Below are 22,176 nucleotides of genomic sequence, written 5' to 3' on the forward strand. Positions count from 1 at the left end.
GGTGGAATGCTGGGATGAAGTGCTGTCTCACACTCCCATGCAAATACAGAAAAGCAGCACTACAACTCTGAATACTGTTCCTAAGTGAAAAAGGCTCCTTAAGGACAAGTTTGCAGCAGACCTGGAGCCAGGGAAATAGAGCCAGAACATGGATGCAGTAATTCCAAGCTGACTGAGCTACAACATCATGGCAAGTCAGAGAGAAAGGACACCATCAAGAGCAGGAGGCAGAGTTGTGAAGCTGAACTCACCCCCACATTTAGGATTGGGACAGTTGCTGGCCAAGCTCAGGTAGCGGACGAGGCTCTCCGGGAGATCGCTGGGAGCGTAGGGAACGTTGCGRGTTTTCACCGTGCGCCCGGCCAGTTCCTGGAGGCTCGGGGGATTGTAGGTCAGGTCACGAACAAAACGCACCACCAATGGGTTCCCACGCAAGCTCAGCTCTTCCAGGTGRACCAGGTTCAGGATCTCTCGAGGAAGGTAAGTCAGCAGGTTATTGTGCAGGCTAAGGGAACGCAGGGAATCCAGCCTAAGGATGGAGATGGATACTTGGTCAACTGTGCGAGCAAAATTGCCCCACAACTGCATTATGCAGATCTAATTAGTCTCCCCTCTCCCACAAATTTCTTCTTCTTTGGCTTTTCTCCCTTTTAAAACATAAATTCTTGCTAAAAAGCTGCTCTTACTCCAGCACACAATGCACTAGAAAACTTGGCTCAGCACTGGAATACCTACCAAAAAAAAACACAGTCTTAAACATTGCTGCTGTCCCCCTCAGTATTCTCCACACACCCCCAAAAAGGAGGAACAAAAGCACACAAACTGAGTGCTTTCAGGGGRCATAACGTTTCCTTGTACCCAGTGCACGTGTCAAGAACAGTCCCATGCAGTGCTCTGAATAAGTCACCTGCTCTGTCTCATGCATTAAAGATGATTGCTGGGAGGCAGCCAGCCCTGGAAAGCCCCATGTTTTCATTGCTTGTGGCTGCACCACCTCGTGCTGTGATACCACCAGATCTGAGCAAGGTCAGGCCAGGTCAGCAGCAGCACAAGGGACAATAAATTATTTTCCTTTTGGATGAGGCATTTCCCTCTCAGGAAGCACAAAGCACTGCTCCCAAACTTGTAAAAGCTGTAAGACTTTGTACAKCGAGAATAATCCCCTTACACCATCAAATTCCAACTCAGAGAACTCCATGCTGTCATTCAGATTCTTTTTGGGTTACAGCTACACTTCCCATCTTCATTTCCCATCTTAGGCTACACAGACAGAGCTGCAGTGTCCTCTTTCCCCCATCATGAACAGATAAAGCAGTAACCTAGCCCCTAGAACTGTGCTGTAGGATTAAATGAACACTACAACATTCTGAAATCCTAAAGTAAGGAATGCCAAGGACACATGGGATGGTACAAGATAAAAGTACACACAAAAAGGTTTTGGGTRAAAGACAAAACAGATCAAGCATTCATTATTAATAAAACAGTACCATTCTTACTTCTTAAGGYAGCAATGTATCTTTGCTGAGTTGCCCAGGTACTTTTCAGGGCCCTCTATACAAATCTATTAATTCACTGCAAGGTGCAATCTCAGTGATGTTTTTTTTAACATAACCCTTTGATAAAGTTTACCAGATCATATATTCRTAGTGTGCCTGCAGTGCACCATGCCAAGGATGTTCTTTCTCAAGTCYAGTCCCATYAACAAACTGAAGSACAAATAGGTCCTCACAGGTRCTTTTATCCACACACAGAGAAAAARTTCAAAGAGTTAATTACAGCTGATGGCTGATGACAGTAAATACTCACTGTGCCAGCTGAGGTGGAATGCTCTGGATCTTGTTGTCACACAGAACTAGATACCTCAGAGAAGGCAGTTTTGCTAATTCAGGTGGAATTGCCGTAATGAAATTCCCTCCAAGGTATAGAAACTCTAAACTGAAAAACAGAAAGAAAACAGTGCATTATTTCATTAATTTTAAGTCTTCTTTAACATTTAGGTTTTCACATCTCTTGCATTTCTTAAAGGAAACTKACAGATGATTACGCACAGATAATTTGCTAAGAGCAAAAAAAAAGCTGAGTTGCACATCAAAATTACAACACGGCTGCTGTTTCACAATAAATAATGTTGAGATTTATCTCCAGACTCCTACAGGCAGGCACCAGACAACCATGTATTCCTACACCAACTCTTTATGCAAAGCTCCTGCTCCTATTTCCAAGGAAGTGCAGCTCACACTGATCCTGCTGCAGCCACTGGGAGCTCTCAGTTTTGGCAGGAGCAGAGCATGAGAGCAGTGTCTCTTCCTGGAAATCCTGGCTCTGCACCMGCACTAGCTGCTCTTTGTGGAATCATCTGACTCCTCGGTGACTAACTGGAACTTTTCAGCATTAGCCAGAGGCAGCCAGTCCCCCTTTGATACAATTCACATAACAACAAGACCACAGCACAGTGTGCCCAAGTCACACAAGTACATGCATGCAAGAGAGATTGATTTCATTACACTGAAATCATGAAGCCCAAAGCTACCAGAAACCATAGCTGGGCTTCACTGGGTTAGGGCTAGTAGTCTGGGCCTAAATAAAAAAAATTACTGCATGTCCTGTGAAAACTCAGTGGATGGGAGACAGGAATGGAGAGAGTCACTAGATCCTTTCTGCCAGGTGGAGTAGCCAGTATTTCCTGTGCATCCCTACCCTTCTAGGAAGAAAAACTGGCAAGCATTTCTCTTTGACACAATATTTTCAAGTCCCCATTTCATAGATTTCAATTAGCTTTCTTTTCCTGTGCTCAGTGGGGATACTTCTTGCTAATCACAGTCCAGCCAAGATTTTTGCCCATGTTTGAAAATGGTGGATCCCACAGTCCAGGTTCAGTATCTCCAGCACAGACTCAGTTTACCTGCCTAACTACAACGCACCTTGGCCTTCTCTTATCCAGCAAGYATTGCCCACAGGCCAGGGAAAGTGAACTCATCCAGGCTCCATCAGCCTTTAAGTACAAGTTAAAACTTCCTTGGGGTAGGAGACACCTTCATCTCACCCCAGAAACTGAGACATATGGCACAGAACCACACCAGACAAGGTCTGAGCCCTGAAACTTTGGGCCACAGCATATATGGAACACCAGGAACAGCAGAAAGAGTCTGTCTCACCCAGTTTTTGCAAGAAATTTGAAGCTGAGAGATCTGATGATAGGATCTGATTACACTACAGAGGCCACTACTGCAGCACAAAGCTTCCCCTGGATTCACTTCTATTTTTTGAGTATGTCAAAGGCAAATGAAATAATTGGAATTTGACAAAGTGGGTACAAAATTAATTCTTAAACTGGATTTGATTATATGGAAGGATGTAATGACAGACCAAGTGGGACAGCACATTTGGAGGTTACTCTGAATGTGCAAGAAAGTGCACACAGGGTGCTCCAATGTAACCTCTCTTCTATTCAGACAACCTGTAGGTGAGGACTGGGGGTAGGAGGAAGGCTGCTGTGCAGAGAGATTATTTTTAATTAACTTTTGATCCCCTAACAAAGCCCTGAGTTTTAACCAAAATTCCTCCTTCGACCTCCATTGTTTCCCAAGGTGGATTTAGGGCTGCTTGGCTCTCACCAGGGACTTAGCTGCTGACTATACAATTCCTAAGCATTTTTTACCTCCATGCCATTGCTGGAGCCCACACCAAAAACTGTTGGGCAAGGGAATTCTGGCAATGTGGATTTCAATATTTAAACAAGGTTTGGATGTGTACAAGTTTGCACTTCTTAGGAAAAGTGAATAATTAACTCCTCATCCTTTTGTTTGAGGACACTAATGCCTGTAAAGTGACGTGGCACAAAAATACACACAACCAGGGAAGAAGAGGGCACGAATTATATACTAAAAAATATTTTGGGAATTAATTTCAAGGTGTAAAATGTATGTGTTTCAAGAGCAGCTTACTGTACAAACTAAATGTGCAAAAACACTGCCTACAAACTTCWTACAGCTTCAGATCCATTCTTTGTAAGTCTGTAATGAGAACACWCAGTCATCACAGGAAGGATATAAAGACCCAACATCAGAATACAAACTGTCTCTAACTAAAAACCCACTAAACAAGATAACTCCTTCTCTGGCAACAAAGTGCTTTTTAAAAAATGTTTTCTTCTTGCTCATCTTCTGAATCACCTTTTTGGAGTCAGTAGACTAACAACTTATGGGGCCCAGTGTGGTACAGCAAATTCAGAATTTCCACATCAAGTTATGATATTAATTAGATGATTAATTTATGAAAAAAACCACATGGAGGAGGTTTTGAAACTACAAAGAAACTTATTTAAAACATATGAAAGATATTCATATAGCTTCCACCGAAACACTGCTCAGTAGGAAAACAAAATCCYTAACTCACATCCCTCAAAGTACAATTTGCTAGGAAGAAGGATCAAGCCTAGTCTTGGCTAAGCAAGGTGAAGGAATCAACAACAGCCATTTCTGCCTCAAAAAAAGTGTCAAGAATTGTCTAAGCAAAGCTAATCATGACACAGGAATGGATTTTCAAGGACATGAGCCTTTTATCAAGAGYACTGACCACAGCACTGGGATGAGAGTTTGTTTCCAGCTCATCTGCCCTGATTTTCATGTCACACTCAGTCTAGTATCTAGATCTAGTCTAGTATCTAGTATCTAGAAGCCAAGGTGATGCTGGCTCTCGAGTTGTCCTRCTTAGGGCATGGCTGTTTGCTGCTTGGTAAGATAAGCAAAAGCACTGCAGAGCTCTGCACTCTTCACACAAGAACCTGCAGTAAGTCCATCCACAACATTCACCACAGTTTTCTGCAGGAGGACCACAGCAGAGATGGCACTGAGCTTAGTGAATACTTCTAACTAACCTTTCACACTTAGACCTGGTTCTCCTGACAATCATTAATCTGTACAGTCATTTTGATTGATCAGCTAAGGTCTTGTGAACTGCTGTGTACACAGAACTGGATTTTTTTCTGCACTTACAAAAGTCCAGAATCTTCAAAAAGCYAGAGATCAACTATCATCAAACAAACACAAGCTCAGTTCCAATTTTTGAAGCTAGAATGACTGATGTACTTCCAATCTGCCACACAGACTCAAGCTGAATGAGTTTCAAGAGCGGACAAACACTAAAAAAAAAAAATCAATCTCAACAGAATCTGAAAAAAAAGCCCAACAACCATTTGACAGAGTAACTAATGAGGGTTGACACTTTCTCTCCTGCCTTTTAGCAATGTTGACAAATACACTAATAAAAGGCCAGAGTCCCTTTCAGCCTCATAGCCAGCAGCCCCCTGCTCAGCACAGCCAGTACTAATTGCTGCCAAGCACAGAGCCCATCATGTGGGGCTCCTTTCCAGCAGAGTATTTCATCCAGTTAGAGAGTGGCCATGAAAATACTTTTACCTACTAGGAGAGCAGTGGAGAAATGCTCTAACAAGTCTGATCAATTCAGGGAGTGGCAACAAAGGTTAATATGCAAAGAGACTGCTCCTTCTTGCTTGAGTATATCCTTGATGTTTTCAGGTCATCATATACCAAAAATCAAATCCAAAAGCCYCCAAACACAGTAAATAAGAAGAGCCCACTCATTTTTATACACAATCAATTACCACAGCACTCCCATAGTCATGTTTTAAGAGGATAATATCTTYTGGCATACAAGATACTCACATTTTCAATCCACCCTGTTTCCCCACAGATGCTTCTTCGGATAAAATTTAACAGCTGACATCAAACAAACGCATCTAAATAGGTAATCTAAAAAAAACCCAAACCAACAATGGTGCCTGAAATAGCTCCAGGTCTTTTTAAGATAAACTTTTTAGCAAGAAATTTCCAGGGCAGTTTTGAGGCTCATGCAAGGGAGGAATTTCAAAGCAGCCCACAGTACACTCCTGTTAACCCTGTTCTACGATTTGCTAATTCCTGAGAGAACTGCATAGCCTTTGCTGACACGCAAATTTAAGATCAAACGGTCGTCTGAACACTATTTGCAAAACGTTTGAAGAGGGGAAGAAGAGAGACAGCRAGCAGATTTCCTAATGCTGTATCTTTATCAAAGCTCCACTTGCCCTTTTTCCCACACTAACAGCTGTTCTTTAAGCGTATGCTTGTCTAACATGCTTAATGCTGCCCACGAATGAACGCAAACGCTCTGGTTTTCAATGCATCTAAGCCTTTACACAGACCTTGGATGAATCCAGTTAGGCATTTGAGGTCTTTGATCCCAGCCCTCGYACAACTGGGCTTTATTAGAGGAATACCAGCAAGGAGGTAAGGAACATACACAGGTCTTTTCCAAACTCTTTCTGCCTGCTCCCTGTGTTCTGCTGAGCACGAGAGTATTCACTAAGACAAAATTCACATGGGTAATTCAAAGTAATAGCTGTGTTTTGCTAAGCCCTTGAGAATTACTCACTTTATGGGACACTCGCAGGACATTTCCCAGGCCTGCACACTGATCAGGGCAATCTGTGCACCCTTAAGCCAAAAGGTTGCACCATGAAGGTAAGAACTATGTTTTACCAGACTTGCCATACAAATTTTGTGCCAGAATGGACACGAGTAGATGGGCACATTTYGAGTTCACCAGCTGTAATACACATTGCCCCACAGCACATTCCCAGCTGGATCAGCACAGGAAGGATAGGCAGAACCAATGCAGCAGTGGAATCTCCGCAGATCACAGTTCAGGGCTGTGACTTGAGTCTGAGAGAGAGTGACTGACCACAACATCTCCCACTGAAAACACAGCCAAGGTCAGCAGGGAGAACTACAGAGAAGATAACACTTGTGTCTGCCTACGCTAAGCTCGTATTTTATCTGGCAACAAAAAGGGAAGCAATGCAAAGAAGGCTGCTCTCACAGGTCTGGTGTGTTCACCACTCTAAACTCACAGCAAGAGTCAATTCTCAGGTCTTGTACTGGACTGACATGCCAGCTCAGGAACTTGGGGGTGCTGGGCATACAGGAGGACTTGGCATGGCCTCATCAGGATCAAGAAAAACCCCTCAGCTGGGGCAACACCTACATTTCTCAGAAACACATAAGACTGTTGCTGGTCACCCTTGATGCTTGCAGTGACAGTAGGATGAAAGAGCACTGAATTTTCCTAATGGGAAACATGAAACAAAGGCTATTCATCCTTGGTGCCAGCTTGCTATGATCAGCATCACCCTACTGCCATCACCAGAACAATCATCATCATAGACTTATGAAGTCATGCAAAGGAAGCTTCAAGCACAGAGGTGCTCCTTCCACAACAGCCTAGGATATAACCAATAATCAGGAACATGGCACTCACTTTCCATGCAGTCTGCATGCACTGCACACAGAACACTTGTGTGGGCAAGGATGGGGCAGATAGCTGGAGCAGGAAGGAGTATGACATGACAGCAGCAGGACTGGCTGTGGTTCTTATCACCAAGTTCATTAACTTGCCAAGTCACCAGGAACATGGCTGGGAAAAAGTTTCTGTACAACATGCCTGACCCAAATACAGCTTGCTGCAAARTGGTGGTTTTATTATCTTCCTGTAATTAACAACACGTGGCACATACCTCCCATTCCAGGACCTTTGTATTTGTAGTCATCAGCACGTTCCTTCTCCTTTGGYAGGTCAGACCCATCAGCTTTTTCCACTTTCAACTTTACCACACACATAGACTCCTTACCTGCTATATTCCTRGTCTTCACTAAAACTGACATGCTGTCCCTTCAAAAACTAAAACAGGGCACTATGGGGTGCAGAGGAAAGACATGAGGCTTAGTTATCAAGAGTTTTAAAAAAAAATCTCATCACAGCTCAGACATTCCTTGAAAATCTAAGAAGCATTTCTAAATTTCTGCAGCTCCAGTCTGCTCTATAATCAGTGACTGGAGCAAATGGGAAGCTGCCAGGGTCACGGGAAGAGAACTGCCAGTCCCAGGAACTCCAGTGGCAACAGGATCAATTTGACCAGTGAGAGTGCTGCCTGCATTCCCCTGTGGTCTCAGAGCCCCTACGATAAAGAAAATTTCTTTTTATGAGAAGTTGCACATGGAAAAAGGTTCAAGGTCCTGGCTTGTCAGCAACTCAAGACTGGCATTTGCAGATTGAGCTGTGAAGTTAATGGAAGCCACACCAACTTCCAGAGCTCCAACTTCCAGAGCTCAGAAATTACCAGAGGCCTCCACACTGCTGTAACAGCTGGCTCTGCTCTGTCCTTGCTCAGGCTCTTTTTACCCACTTCCACAACAAGCACAACCATGCTGAGGATGCCTCTCTCGTCAACAGCTCGGAGCAGAGTCTGGCAGCAGTTTCTCTCCAGAAGTTATGAAGTTTTTGACAATGGTTATTGGTTATCTGGGTCCCAATGAAGAGATTCAGGATTCCCTCTGGTGGAACAACACATTATAAAGTGTTGTTTTCTCCCAGAACTGGCAAGCCCTGTGCAGCTTCCTTTTGTTACTGAAGCAGTTCCAGATACAGAAGTCCCTGATGGCAGAGTGGTAAAGAAGCTGACAATCCTGGTGGGGCACAGATCTGCTATCTTGAGCTAAAGTTCAATGATATTATGTTGACATGTTTGCAGAAGTTCACTGAGGTAGCAGTGGTGATGTGGGCAGCAGACAGAAGCTGTGTCTAAGTGTAATTTTTGTGATGATAAACAATAAATGGACAGTTCAATAGCTTTGTCTGAATTTGCTCTCTCAGAATTATTGTTCTGGGGCTTCAAGCATGAGCAGCCCAAGAAGAGCTGCAGGACAGGACAACAAGGCGCCCTGCTTTCAGGGCAGATCAAAGGAACACAGCAGTGACAGCGGTGCAGTGTGGAGCACAGGTCACAGCCTGCTGGGGCACCGTGTGCTCAGTACCTTCCTGGGGACACCACACAAGAAAAGCAGGGCTGAGGTTTGTATTCTTGAGGGAAAAAAAAGGAAAAGACAGAGAAAAAACCCACCACAGACCAAGACCATATGAACAGTGGCAGGGAGCCTGTGACTCAGAGGAGGGAGCAACAATCGGATCCCAACCACATCCTGGATGCTAGAGACTTGTTATGGAGTTGTGTGATCATCCTCACACAACTGCCTTCCTCCATTGGCCTCCTGTCCCATGCCTCATTTTCTTTTTCATTCCTGAAGTATCTGTTCCTGGACAGAAAAAAAGCTGAGCTTTCTCTTCCTTGTGACAGCCCCAAAGAAGGAGGCATCACAACTCTGCCAAGAAGGATAAGGGGATTCTTCATCACTCAAAATGTCTCACAGCATCTCTCAGCCCAGAGAGCTTRACAAAGAATTGCTCCAAATCCTTAACAGATGCATGCTATGCCACCTGGACAAAAACCACAAAACCCAAGTGTATGATCCTGCAGCAGACAAAACCATTTCTCATCAGCACACAAGTAGTAGGTACTCTCACCTAGGCCCATRGGAGACATCACTCCATACAGAACATCCTATGCTTCCACTGCATGTGGCTCTGCTGAGCCATCACAGTGAATCCAGGTATTTAGGGTCAAGGCTACTGGAATTTGCATAAGAGAGGTGCCTCTGGCAAGTCCCTTGGCAAAGAGTGAAAGCAAATAAAGACCAGATCCAAAGTTTTAGCAGAGAGCTGCACAGAGAGCAGTCTGAGGCTTGGGAATCCAGCAGAAACACTGAGGTGCCTGTGTCACTTCAGTCACAAGCATCCAGCCTGCCCAGAACGACAGCAGGCTGCAGGAGCACCCAGCCCAGGACAATCAGGCAGCCAATACCCAGTGCTATCTAAGGGCTGTCCCCACCCCACCACTGTTCCCAACTGCTGKGATTCAGCCATAAGTTTCTGTATCAGTGGCCTGCAGTGGTTGCATACAGCCTCAGAGCCAGATGTACACTGCACTTGAGCAGAGACTGGGGCTCCATGCTTTGGGTCTGTCAGTACCTGTCAGATCTASAGAGTTGATGGATTGAGAGAAACACCACAAAACCCATCCATGACAGCAAGCACCCAGAGAGACTGCAGCTGTATTGACAGAAAGGCCCTGTTGTTTGCACCAGCCACAAACACATCTTTATTCTTTTGAGCAGCACATCGTGCAGCCATGAGCTGCATGACATATGGGGTTTTTCTCGATGTCACCCAGAGATATGCATGAAAGGAAAGCCATGGAGAGCCTTCCACATACCAACACTCACACGAATTACAGCATCACCAGGGGAGCCCAGGGACTGGGCAGTCTCAAGAGTCACCCACTTTGTGAGCACAGAAGGCCCATGGTCGCCTGAAGAATACGCACGGTCAATTGGGTTGGAAGGGACCACAGCATGTCCCAACCTCTCTGCTCAAGCAAGGTCATCTAAACCACATGGCACAGMTTGTGTTCACTGGAATATCTCCAGTGAGGGAGACTCCACAACCTCTCTGGGCAGCCTGTTCCAGTGCCTGGTCACCTCCACAGTAAAGAAGCTCTTCCTCATGTTCAGGACGAACTTCCTGTGCATCATTTTCTGCCTGTTGCCTCTTGTCCTATTGCTTGGCACGACTACAAAAGCCTGCCTCCATCCTCCATCCACCCTTTAGATACTAATATACATATTGATGAGGTAAAGAACGTCCTGGAGTTTTCATAACTCAACATGACCAAAAGGAAGCAGTGCTTGGAGACACCTGAGGCTGGAGAGAACTGATCCCCCGAGGGGGAGCGTGGCAGAAAAGCCGGCCGGGCTTGCCGAGCCGTTCCCGCGGGGCCCGTCCCTCACCTGTGGAGCTCCTGGATGTCGGGCGGGATGCCGTGGAGCCGGTTGCCGCCGAGGCTGAGGCTGCGCAGCCCGCGGAGCCGCAGCAGCGCGGGGGGCACCTCGGCGAAGCGGTTCCCGCTGAGGTTGAGGACGCGGAGGGAGCGGGCGAGCGGCGCCTGCCCCAGCCCCTTGGGCAGCGAGCCGGGCCCGCCCAGCCGGTTGTTCTTGGCCAGCAGCGTGTGGAGGCACGGCAGGGACAGCAACTCTGTGCCCATCTCCGCCAGCCCCGTCCCGCTCACGTCCAGCACCTCCAGCGCCGGGAACCACTGCGACAGCCCGGCGGGCAGCGGGCCCAAGAGMCGCCGCGGCGACAGCACCAACCGCCGCGCCTCCGCGCTGCGCCGCGCCGACAGCTCCGCCGCCAGCTCCGCCTCGGGCTCGGGCTCCGACTCGAGCTCCAGCTCCATCTCCAGCGCCGGCTCCGCTCCCGGCTCCAGCTCGGGGCCGTCTCCGCCGGCCGCCGCCATCCCGCCCGCACGGCCCGACGGCCTCACGCGTCACCCCGGGGGCTTCCGCGCCTCGCCCCGCCCCGGCCCGCCCCGGAACCGGCCCGGCCCCGCCGCCCCCCGGGCTCCACCGCGTCAGGCTCCATCCCGGCCCGGCCACAGCGACCCCAGCGGTGTCTGAGGGGCCAGCGCTCTATGCAGGTTGCGGGGCGCCCACGGTGGGCGGTGAACGGAGAGGGAGCGTTGGGCGGCCCCGGAACGAGGATGGGAGCGCGGTGCGGGAGGTGGGCCCACAGCGATGGTGTCCCCACAGCGATGGTGGCCCCTCAGCGACGGTGGCCCCACAGCGACGGTGTCCCCACAGCGATGGTGTCCCCACAGCGATGGTGGCCCCACAGCGATGGTGGCCCCACAGCGATGGTGGCCCCACAGCGATGGTGTCCCCACAGCGATGGTGGCCCCACAGCGATGGTGTCCCCACAACGATGGTGTCCCCACAGCGATGGTGGCCCCACAGCGATCGATGGTGGCCGCGAACCCGCTCCTGGCCCGGCCCTTCTCCTCGCCCCGCGGGCCTGGCCCGCCGTGCTGATACAGAACCGCCGGCTGGAAATGGCAGCCGCTCCCTGCCAAGTGTTTTACACCAAGCTCACAGGAATCGGGAYACCAGAGCTCCGCTTACTGTCAAATCATAGCCTTTCCCCTGCCGCTTTTGGGCATCCTCGGAGCCCGAGGGAGAGGTGGCTGCCCGACCCCTCAGAGGTTTGTGCCTCTCTGCTGGCGGCAGAGCCTCCCCAGCATCCCTGGTCCAGCATCCCTGCTCAGCCGCTGTTCTGTCCAAGGGTTGATCTGCTTTGGAGGTTGGAACTGGCTGATCTTTGAGGATCCAACCCAAAACATTCTATGCTTCTGTGAGCTGCTGCCGTGGAGCACCAGAAGAGATACTCCCAGAAGAACCTCAGTGCATGTCCTTGGCTGGGATGTGAAAAGACAGCTTTGCTCTTGAGCCGGGGCATTGGCAGGAGTTAATCCACAACCAGCAAATGTGTCAGGCAAAGTGCTCTGGTGCTAGTCGCAGATGGACCTGGAGCTGACCCTGGTTGTACCATACACACACACAGGCAAATCAGAACCTGTGATTTCAGTTCATCACTCTTTGAACACAGTTTAACATCAGTGTGGTCAGTAATCATCAGAAGAAGCAGCAGCTATATGCTGTGATAATGAGAAGATTCAGAACCCAAGGGAACTAAGTCCAGGCTTTAAGAAGCAGACTTGCTTCCTTGTGATGCATAGAGGAGCCAAGAAGAAGGGAGTAGCAACCTCCAACCTGCTTAAAACACTTCATGTACACTAAAGTCTCTGTCATCTTAGACTGGAAGAAACAGAAACAAATCAGTTTGCTTGTACCAGCCAAAAGTTTGAAACAATGTGTGATGTAACAACAGTGCTCAGTTCAAGGGTGTCCAGAATACTGTGGATGAAAACCATGGTCCACCCGTCCTTCTTTTGGTGCTCTTATGAACTCAGGATTTTACCACCACAATTCTGAGGTGACAGCTCATATTGCTGAGAGGAGGAAGTTGTCAGGGCTATGCCCAGCCTTCAAGAGTGTGCCATAGTGAGTAGGAATGAACAGGTCACTTGCCATTGGACTTGATTAATTTGTTTTCCAAGACTRTGGATTCACAAATGTAAGCCCTGATGTGAACCCAGAGACAGCTGCAGAACACTTCACCAATATCTTTAATTTCTTATCAGCCTAATTTTTCCCACTCTATGAAGATTGTGCTGATTCCAGTATAGTTTTAGGACTGAGTTTATGTAAGCACAAGAGTAAGGTCACTTGGATTTTGCTCTTGTTTTCTGTRGTGCTTTAAGCCTAGTTCTCCTCAAGGTGTGTCCTGTGACCTCATTCAGGAATCAAGACTTTCTATAGATCAGTTTGCTCCTGTCTTCAGAACTAAAGTTAATAAATACCTTACAAAAGCAGTTCAGAGACCTGATCATCCACTTAAATAGCCTATTTCTCAATCTGAAGGTTAACAGCACTGGAGAATTGTGAAGTGATTAAGGGTAGRTAGCTATTGTGCAGCAATTTAGTACTCAGATGTGCTTAACTCCATAAAAAGGTCAGAGCTTTTCCCAGGCCTCTACAAGCAGTGGAAAACAGAATTTTTGCTTTTCCTCTCTCCCACCCTAAAATCACTTTGCTTCAGTATGTATGCATGATGCACGAGACAAAGTATTTATAGTGCCACCTAGGTAAACTTGTGACTGCCGTTTCCATTAATTCCTTCTTAAAATCCTGGGAAATTCTTGCAGTAGAAATTGCAGTAATAAAACAGCCTCAATTTGCAGTCGAGCAGTGAATGCACAGGGAGTGCCACAGAAAAGGCTGCATATGCAGCAGCTGGTCCATGCTAAAGAGGCCATTTGGTGTGAAAAATAATATGGAAGAGGCAATGTTTGTGAGTTGTTTGGGGGTTTTGGAACTGTTTTGAAGGAGTACACCAAGAGAACAAAGCAAGGCAGCTTTTTCTTCTCTCAGACCATTATCTGCACAGAAGCACACACTGCAGTGGCATGTGGGGAGATGAATGGTAGGACATGTCCTGCTGTCATACATCACCATTAAAGGCTATTTCACCATTCAGTCATAATTCCAAGGCCTTTAGTTATTGTTTTTACTTGCCTATGGGTTCTTTCCACCTGATTCCCCAGCTATAAAACAGTCACATCCAACACACTGAGATCTGTGTATGAAAGTGCAGACAAYATTTCTTTTTTGCAAACAAGTCATGTGGCTTATGAACAATAAACCAAACAAGTGTTATTTTTAAATTTTGTTTCATTTATTTGGCAGTAATATCCAAACCCCCCTGCTTCAAAAAAATTACAAAATCAAGTAAAATAAGTGCACTAAGGAAACCTACAGAATACTGATAAATTTCACACACATACAGGAGGGAATATAGAGGGAGTGGGCCTTTTTTGTTTGTTGCTTACATTTGGTTTTTTGGAAAAAAAAAAACCAAACCAAAAACAAAACCCTTCCCTGCCCCTTGTAGTCTGTACAGCAATGGTCCCAGAGGGCAATGGCTGAAGTTCAGCACTTCCTTCCCCAGCAGCCAGATGATCCTGCAGGAGTTAGTGACTGAGCAGCCTGCAGCAGACTGGGTATCACTCAGTCTGGGCTGCCCTTCCTCTCYGTGCAGGAGCTGAGATGTTTCCATCCCCTTTGAGAATTGTTGCACTCAGAACGAGCAGTGTTTTCCACCCATCCCTTCGCGAGGCACAAGGAGGAAGAGGCTCCAGAGGCAGCATTTCCAGAGGCTCTGTTGCTGCACTCCCAGCTTGCTGCCCCAGGCTACTCTAGAATTTGTTGTATGGCTTCTTGGAGAGCTCAGCTTGCCACAGACCGCAGCCCATCCCTCTGCTTTCAGTGCAAGTGCAAGCTCTGTAAACTCAGCTGCCAGCACACATCTCTGGCTGCCCCAGCAGCCACCCCCATCCACACAGCCACAGCAGACAGGAGGGGACAGAGAACMCATCACACAGTGCAGCCTGCAGAAGCCCTGAAGCCATGCATTCACCTCCCCTTCCTGAAATCTGGTTTTCACAGTTGGAGRTATTCCTGACTGAACAAGATGTTATTCCCATCCAGGGAAAGCCTTTAAGGCAAGCTGTTGTGTTTTCTCTAAGGCACTTTAACAATCCAAGCTGGAAGGAAGCGATCTGGGAGGCACTAACTACCTTTCAGAGCAGGGTCAGAAGAAAGCAAAACATTTATTAACAATGTTCCTGTGACTCCAGATCCAGCACATGAAGCCCTTTCGCTCACAGTCTTGGGAAGGAGCAAAGCTATATCTAATGAGTGCTCCTATTTCACCAACCACTTCTTCCAGTGCCACCAGAACACAAATAATGACTCTGTCCCAGTGTAGCATTGTCCACTCAGCTCACATGGACTCATTCCCCCCACCCTCACAAGTGACAGCTGCTCAGATCCAGGCCCTCATGAGGAAAAAACGCAGCCTCCTTCTGTATTCAAGATGCCAAACTCTCCGTGGTGAGGTACGCTATGGTTCTCACTGGAAAAGCAGCACTRTGCCAAAGTCAATTGAAATCCTCTGGCTTCACATCAGGAAAACAGCTCAAAGACCAGACAGCCTTTAACACATCTGGCTCATGGGCAAGAGCACAGGAGGGACCAAGCTTTCTTCTCTTCCCATACTWCTAGGTACCAACTCATTCTTCCTCTCCGAGGAAAGCAAAAAGGGGAMGGTTGGGCCAAAAGTCCTGCTGATCTTCACTCAAAACGGACATGCTTTTGCAAATGCAAGTAGAATTTTGTTTGAGTAAGCAATAGTGACTGCAAGACACCTAGCAACAACTGCTGAAGTTGCTCACAAACAGAAAGATGGAAGTCACAAGCAGTCATCTCAGGGCACATGCAACTGCTTGGGAAGCACAGCACAGGCATGAAGGGAACATGGATGTTCAGTGTGGATGAAGTACATTGGACAACTGCAGAAGAAAATCAGCTGGGCTTCAGGCTACAGAGGTGACTATCAACAAAATAGCATTTCATTTACATCTAGGACCAATGCTCTGAGAAATGTGTGGCATGAGACTGACCCATGAAGGAATGTGAGAGTGGTCAAAGGTGGTCTGATCAATGACACTGAGAAATGCATCAGTTATGAGGCCTCCAGCCCTGACTCCAAATTCATACCTGGAATCAAAGAATAATGCTACTGCCTCACCCCAGGGGAAGATAAAAAGCCCAAGACGATGCCAACAGCACAACTAAACAGTTTTCTATGAAGTTAAGCCTTTTAAGATTATTAATTAATGTATTAATGGGACTGCCTGRTCCCTCTGTCTCTGAACTGCTTTGGGCAATTTAGAGAGGCGTGAGCACAGACTTTGAGCACACGGTCAATGCTAGCTAAGGAAGCGAGAGCTAGAGAGCTGCAGTGGCAATCTGTGTCTGGTGAAACTAATTACATCCAGCCCTGTCTGTTCTTCCCACGAGGGATACACTGCTATCCCCAGCTGGGAAATACCCTGTAGTGCAAGGCTCACAATTTGCCTGTGGTGTTTGTGGCCGCTGAGCGCAGTGCGATACAAACTGTGCAYGGGCATTACAGCACTGTCAACAACAAAAACCCACACGCTGGGTTTTCTTGAAAGATCTAGAGCTACAAAACATACAAAAGCTGAATCACTAACATAGGAAATAAAATAATAAAAAACCCAAAACAAAATTTAAAAAAAAAAGGGGGAGTCAGCATGTGAATGTGATAAGAAAAAAGTACAATAGCACCTCTAAGGAGGGGGCAGGGAGAGCAAGAGTGAGATGAGGTCAAAAGGAACCATGTTGTGTTGGAGCCCACAATGTACTGGAGGAGCTGCTGAGGACAGTCTGGTGGAAAGCAAGGAGGAATGTGCTGGACTCAGGCCAGCAGCATGAGACCATGACTCCCAGRTGTCACACCAGGCTGACCAGCTTGAGGAGCTTGAACCAAAGGGTAAGGTCCTTAGCTAATGATGCCCTGCAGCACACGTGTTCAGCCACAAAACTGCCAGGCCTGTATTTCTGCAGCCAAGGCTGACAATAGTATTGACTGAAGACCCCCTTTTCTATCCAGCATTGACCTCCATCCTTTCCCCAGCTCCAGGGGAGCAAGAAATCCCTGTTAGCTCTTGGAGGGAGCAGCTGTGTGCTCTGGGGAAGGATCCCAGAGGCTGCTGTAAGTCCCTCCCAGCCTTCCAGGGTCCCAGCAATGAAGCTCCCTGAACAGGTGGGCTCTGCTCCCCTTTCCTGGCCCCATTCTCTGTGTATTACAAAACAAATAACCCATCGCTATACATGTAAATATCTGTGACTGGGCAACTGTAGCAGACACTTGTGCATACTGAGATCAGCACTGGAGGACAGGGTGGCAGGTTGGGCCCATCCTCCTGGGCTCCTCCGCTGTGGAGGCCCCTTACATCTCCTTGGTGCTCATTCTCTTGGTCTTCTCAGCCGTCTCCTAGAGAAAGAGGGCACAAAAGTGAAGCTCTGCACTGACACAGGAACTGGTGGTTTTCTGAAGCCTTTGGTCCATCCACAGGCAGTGCCAACATTGGCTTATATCTCGAGGCACCACACCTGTATTTGTCCCCATAAGCAAGAAATCCCCCTTTAATGTGCTCCCCCTTCTATCAGCAGTCTCCAAGTGACAGAAACAGAGGGAACCCCTCTGGCAAGGGGAGGCTTAGTGCAAACAGACCTTCCCAGCCTCACACTAACCTGATGCTTCTGCAGTTCCTCAATATATCTGGCCATCTCCTCCTCAGTCAAATCTTGATCAGGTCGGCGTCTCTGAGCAGGCACCTTCTCATTCCTCCCTGCAAACAGAAATGGAGTTTAATGTTTYACAAATAGGGAATGCACATTTCAGAGGCTGAACCGTGAAGAACAAAGTCAGGTTGGCCACAGCACCCCTCAAGCTTAGGAAACCTTTGCTGGAGGAAGGTATGGGTYGGCTTCTCAGAAAGGGAATGGGCTTGTGGCTGCCTGGGGCTTCACAATGGGGTATCCAGCCTGTCCCTGTCTCCCCTTCCCACATGATTGATAATAAAACCACAAGAAAGAGACTGCCTATTATTCAAAAGCAATGCTATAATAAGTTCAAACTTCTTGGCCTCTTGTAGGCAATAAATGGAAACTCTGTGCTATCCAAGTACAATACCTGATACCTAATGAGGAGGTAATTTCCCTCAATGAAGATGCAACTTGCTGATGTGTTTGATCTGATCCTTCAATTTCATTATTCCTCTAACCATAGCGTGTAACTTCTCTGCTGCTCTGACAAGGGCAGCAAGTTAAGGAATTGTTATCCCATTGCATGCCTCTGCCATGGATGAAATGAATAAAGTGGGCAGCAAGAGCAGGTGTTGCATAGCAACTTTTTGAAGGTTGTTTCTGAGGAGCAACAGAAAAAGTCTCTCATTCTGTTGCCTAATCTATGACACCTACATACAGCTCCTGTGGCAGCTCTATTAATACTACAGTTGTCTTTTCTCAGGTGAGTTCCAGGTGCTACAGCTAAGTCTGGGCTGAGATGATCCTGAAGCCTCCGCTGCAGAAAGCCAGATAAACACGAAAAACTCTGTACACACTGCTGCCATTCCCATCTCTCCTACTCTGCCTAAGCTACTGACTACAGATCTGAACCAGTGTACTGCTGCCAGGTCCCATACAGCACTGAAAACAAAGTGTAAAAGCTGCTTTCTTGGGAAGAAGGATATAAAAATTCAGCAGGGGCTGGGCTTCTAGGGCAGAAGGCCAGAAAAATGCAGCACCATGCTGGAAGGATGGATGTGGCTCCTTGGGAAGAACCCATCTATTTGCTAATACAGGGAAAAGGTGGCTTTCCACTGGCCCTGGACTATCTTTGAGAAGGCAAAACAGAGAGCTGTGGTTCACAACCACACCATGACCTCTCACAATTGTACAGTGGCTCTGCAAATTTAAGAAGGGCCTTCCAAAGGAAGAACAAACAACCCTACCTTACTATGACCACCCGCTCCCTCCATCACCATTATTTTGTTCCACGGTTTTTGTGGCAAGAAGCTAAAGTGTCTTCTTGGCATTGGATGAAGTTTCCTACATTCCCTCTGGATCAAGACAGGATCCTAGATCCTGGTTTACAAATTCCACAAACAGAYACAGTGAGGGTACAGACACATATCCTGGAAACCTGACTCGCTCACACCTACACAAACAGTTGCAGCCAGTGACCTATGCAGAGTAGCTCTGGTCTGGAAGATTTAGTGCTGAATTTTCGTGACACCAAATCCAAACTACAAACCCCAGCAGCATTGCCCCCAGCCCAGTCACACACTTTCTGACCTCTGGAACAGTACCAGCTTGGTTGTTCCAACAAGGAACATGTGAGGGTTATGCAGAAACCACTCATGGCGAAGCTGAGGACAAGCTAGAGAGAGAAAAAACCTGGATAGCTGGTGCCTTTGGAAAGACAGAGAGGAGAATTCCTTTTGTCCAAACCCAAACCCAGCAATTGCCTGGAGAGCATACAGACCCTCGCACGTCATYGCGGTGCACACCCAGTTCCCACAGGCACAGACGCAGCGGTTGCACTCCACCTGGGTCTCTGCTCCATCCTCATAGGTCTCATCTTCCAGGGCACACTCTGAAGAGGCACAAAACAAGTGAGACAGTGAGCAACATACTTTGGAGATGCTTTAAGAGAGAGAACAGGTATGAGGTTTAAGAGGAAGCCCTCCTTCCCACAGCAACTAAAACTTTCCTAATGACTAAAATATTCATGCTGAATTTGATGAGTGAAATCAGCCAAAACATAATTTGGAAAGTCAAACACTTTGTTTTTCTTCCTCAGAAGAACACATTTCAATTTCTCAATTCCAAATGAAATCTAYATGTTGGATTTGTTTGAATTTCCTTATCTGTTATACAAAGAAATGACCCCCTGAAATGAAAACCTGGGTTATTCTGATTCAGGTGGGGAGAAGCTAGGGACATGATTTATGCATTTTCTGTTGCCTTGAGAAAGGAAGGGGAAAAAAGAGATCTTTCATTTCAGTACACCTTTCTCCTGACAGCTATGTTACATGTTGAAGTCAAGGCCCCCAAAGTATTCAAGGGTGTTAAGTGATAACCAGCTGATGTTTTCTGATGGAGGTGCAGCATCTCTAGTTTCTCACTGAAACCAAGAATTCAACTGCATATTCCCTAGAAAGCCTGGTCTCAGCCTGCTGCTCAGTGCCCCTGCAGTGGGATGTGAATCTGGCCCCTTTGGACCATCACTGCTCTGGGACACAGTGACATGACTGGCCAGGTACACCTGGTCAGTGAACACCAAGGTGCTTTCACAACAACTGTAGCATTAGGCAGGATTTGGAAGGATTGTGAACTTTGAGATGTTCCTCAGGAAGGCTCTCTGTGTGAAAAGCAGAGCATAGCAGGACTTTGGTGTGACTTTCCTAAGTTATCTGGCCGTGAACTCCTTACATGTCTTGGCCTTACAAGCATACCATATCCATTCAACCTACATCCTTGCTTCTAAAATCCAAACCTGTGTTATCACAAGAACTGCAGAAGATCTGGGACAGAAGAAGCAGTACTTTTGACAATGCAGAGACACTGGGTGCTGTTGGATGAGAGGCAGGCACATATTAAAATTATCTCTGGCAGAGGAGTTACAGCACACATGTCTGGCCTGACACTGGTCTCTTTTCTTTCCTCCCTTCCCAGGACCTCTCTTGTTGCTCAAGATAAGTGAGAAGCTCCTACTTTTTTCAGGTGGGTTGAAGGATGGGCTGAGGCACTTGAGAAATTCRTTGAAGCTGAGCTTCCAGTCAGCATTTTCATCTGACAGCTCGATGAGGGCATCTACGCAGAGTCCCCTGAAAGGAAAGAGGATTGTTATGCACAGGGCTGTGCCAGGCTGGTCCCTGCTCTACTGCCTGCAGAGTACAGGTGAGTAAAAACAATAATAACTAGGGAGACTCTGAGATGTCTGGCAGAAGTGGCTTCACTAAGGAAACRCCATGGGATACAGAGCAAAGAAAACAGTCACAAAATACTCTCTGTCTGGCAATGGGCTGGGCAGTGGTGGGGATATTCAGAACAGCAGGAATAGGACAGGTGCATTTGTTGACATCTACACATGGGTAGAGATGCAAGCACAGCATTAACACAAGCTGTGGTTTCCTCAGACACTGCCTCACACAGTGGCACACACAAAGAAAAAGGGAAACCTCTCAAATCAGCCTGCATATGARCAATGTTTTCCCACCATCTTACTTGCACTGGATCTCGCTATTAGGAAAAAATATGAGGGAAGTCCAATAGGAAGCTAAGTTATTATAAAATAGAAAAAAGATGACAAATCTTCTGTCCTCCAACTCCCTTCTGGCTGCCAGATTTAAGGCAAAAGAGGGTTGGAATATGTGTCTAACATGAAGGGTAGAGAGGGGACTGCTCTTCTTGTGGTGTTCACACCTGTTTGATTGAGCCCCTTCATACCCAGCTATCTTTGTCAGTGCAAGCCCTAACTGATATATAGCATAAATGAATTTGATCCATTCTACCACAGCTGCCCCCTGGCCCTCCCTCTGGCAACCTGTCCACTGCCCACCTGAGCAACTTGTTGGTCTCCTGGTCCATGTAGGTGGTGATGTTGATGGCAGTCTCATTCTGCTCCACAAACTTCAGGAATTCAGTGGAGTCCAAGCGAGAATCACCATCATCAAAGCTCTGTAGGGGAAAATAGGAAAATGGGAAGATGAGAGCCTCTCATTTATCAGTTCAAGGTACCATTTCCTTCTTCCTTTTYCATATTTTGAAGCTTTAGTGAGACAAGTTCTATTACCCCTGTTTTTCACAAAGAAAGAGGCTCAGAGAAAAGCAGAACATATCCATATTAGCCTYAGAATGAGGGAGATATGATCCTAGCCTTGTTCTCACAGATAAGCTACACAGCCTCTCATTCACCTCCTGCTGCTTGATTTATGGCTCTAACCCTATTTCTTCTCTTTGTTCCAGMCAGCTCCTAGCTTTCTTATATACCTCCTGCCTTAAAGCAGACCAGTAGCATTCAAGGAGGTGTCAGCTTTCCAGTATGTGTAAATCCAAAGCTGTGCCTGGACTCTGACAGTGACAAAAGGGAAAAATCACAGGAAGCAATTTTCTGCTGATACCAGGAAAAAAATTTAATGCAATATCACACACCAACTCACCATCAACTTCTTAAGGTCCTGGCAAGACTCCTGGCACTGAAGAGCAGAACTTTAAGCCCCAAAATCCTGGCTGTACTCCCAAAGAARTAATTGCATTTTGTCTTCCTGTTTGGAGATGTGACACCACAGCACTRGGCACTCAGCAGGAACTGCTGTGCCCCCTCAGAGACAGCTGC

General features: G+C 47.0%; 2 protein-coding genes across 2 annotated transcripts in view; both read right to left on the reverse strand.

Annotated features, from left to right (window-relative positions):
• Positions 1–195: 195 nt before the first annotated feature.
• On the reverse strand, positions 196–11,304 carry LRRC58 (leucine rich repeat containing 58). The gene is made up of 3 exons (XM_057376264.1): positions 10,740–11,304; positions 1,807–1,935; positions 196–529 (listed from the first exon to the last, which is right to left on the reverse strand). Exons 1-3 carry the CDS (start codon positions 11,243–11,245, stop codon positions 196–198), a joined length of 969 nt encoding a protein of 322 aa, XP_057232247.1. The 5' UTR covers positions 11,246–11,304.
• Positions 11,305–16,504: 5,200 nt separating this feature from the next.
• The window catches only part of FSTL1 (follistatin like 1), a 48,895-nt gene continuing 43,223 nt past the window's right edge, over positions 16,505–22,176 (reverse strand). Inside the window, exons 7-11 of the mRNA XM_057376260.1 lie at positions 21,400–21,518; positions 20,553–20,665; positions 19,321–19,431; positions 17,526–17,623; positions 16,505–17,265 (exon numbers count right to left, since the gene is read on the reverse strand). Of these exons, the coding sequence (XP_057232243.1) occupies positions 17,221–17,265; positions 17,526–17,623; positions 19,321–19,431; positions 20,553–20,665; positions 21,400–21,518 (486 nt within the window). The 3' untranslated portion in view covers positions 16,505–17,220. The remainder of the gene's footprint in view (positions 17,266–17,525; positions 17,624–19,320; positions 19,432–20,552; positions 20,666–21,399; positions 21,519–22,176) is intronic.

Source organism: Malurus melanocephalus, unplaced genomic scaffold, assembly GCF_030028575.1.
Source record: "Malurus melanocephalus ecotype Western Australia unplaced genomic scaffold, MMel_1.1 scaffold_275, whole genome shotgun sequence".
In the NCBI taxonomy this organism is placed as follows: Eukaryota; Metazoa; Chordata; class Aves; order Passeriformes; family Maluridae; genus Malurus; species Malurus melanocephalus.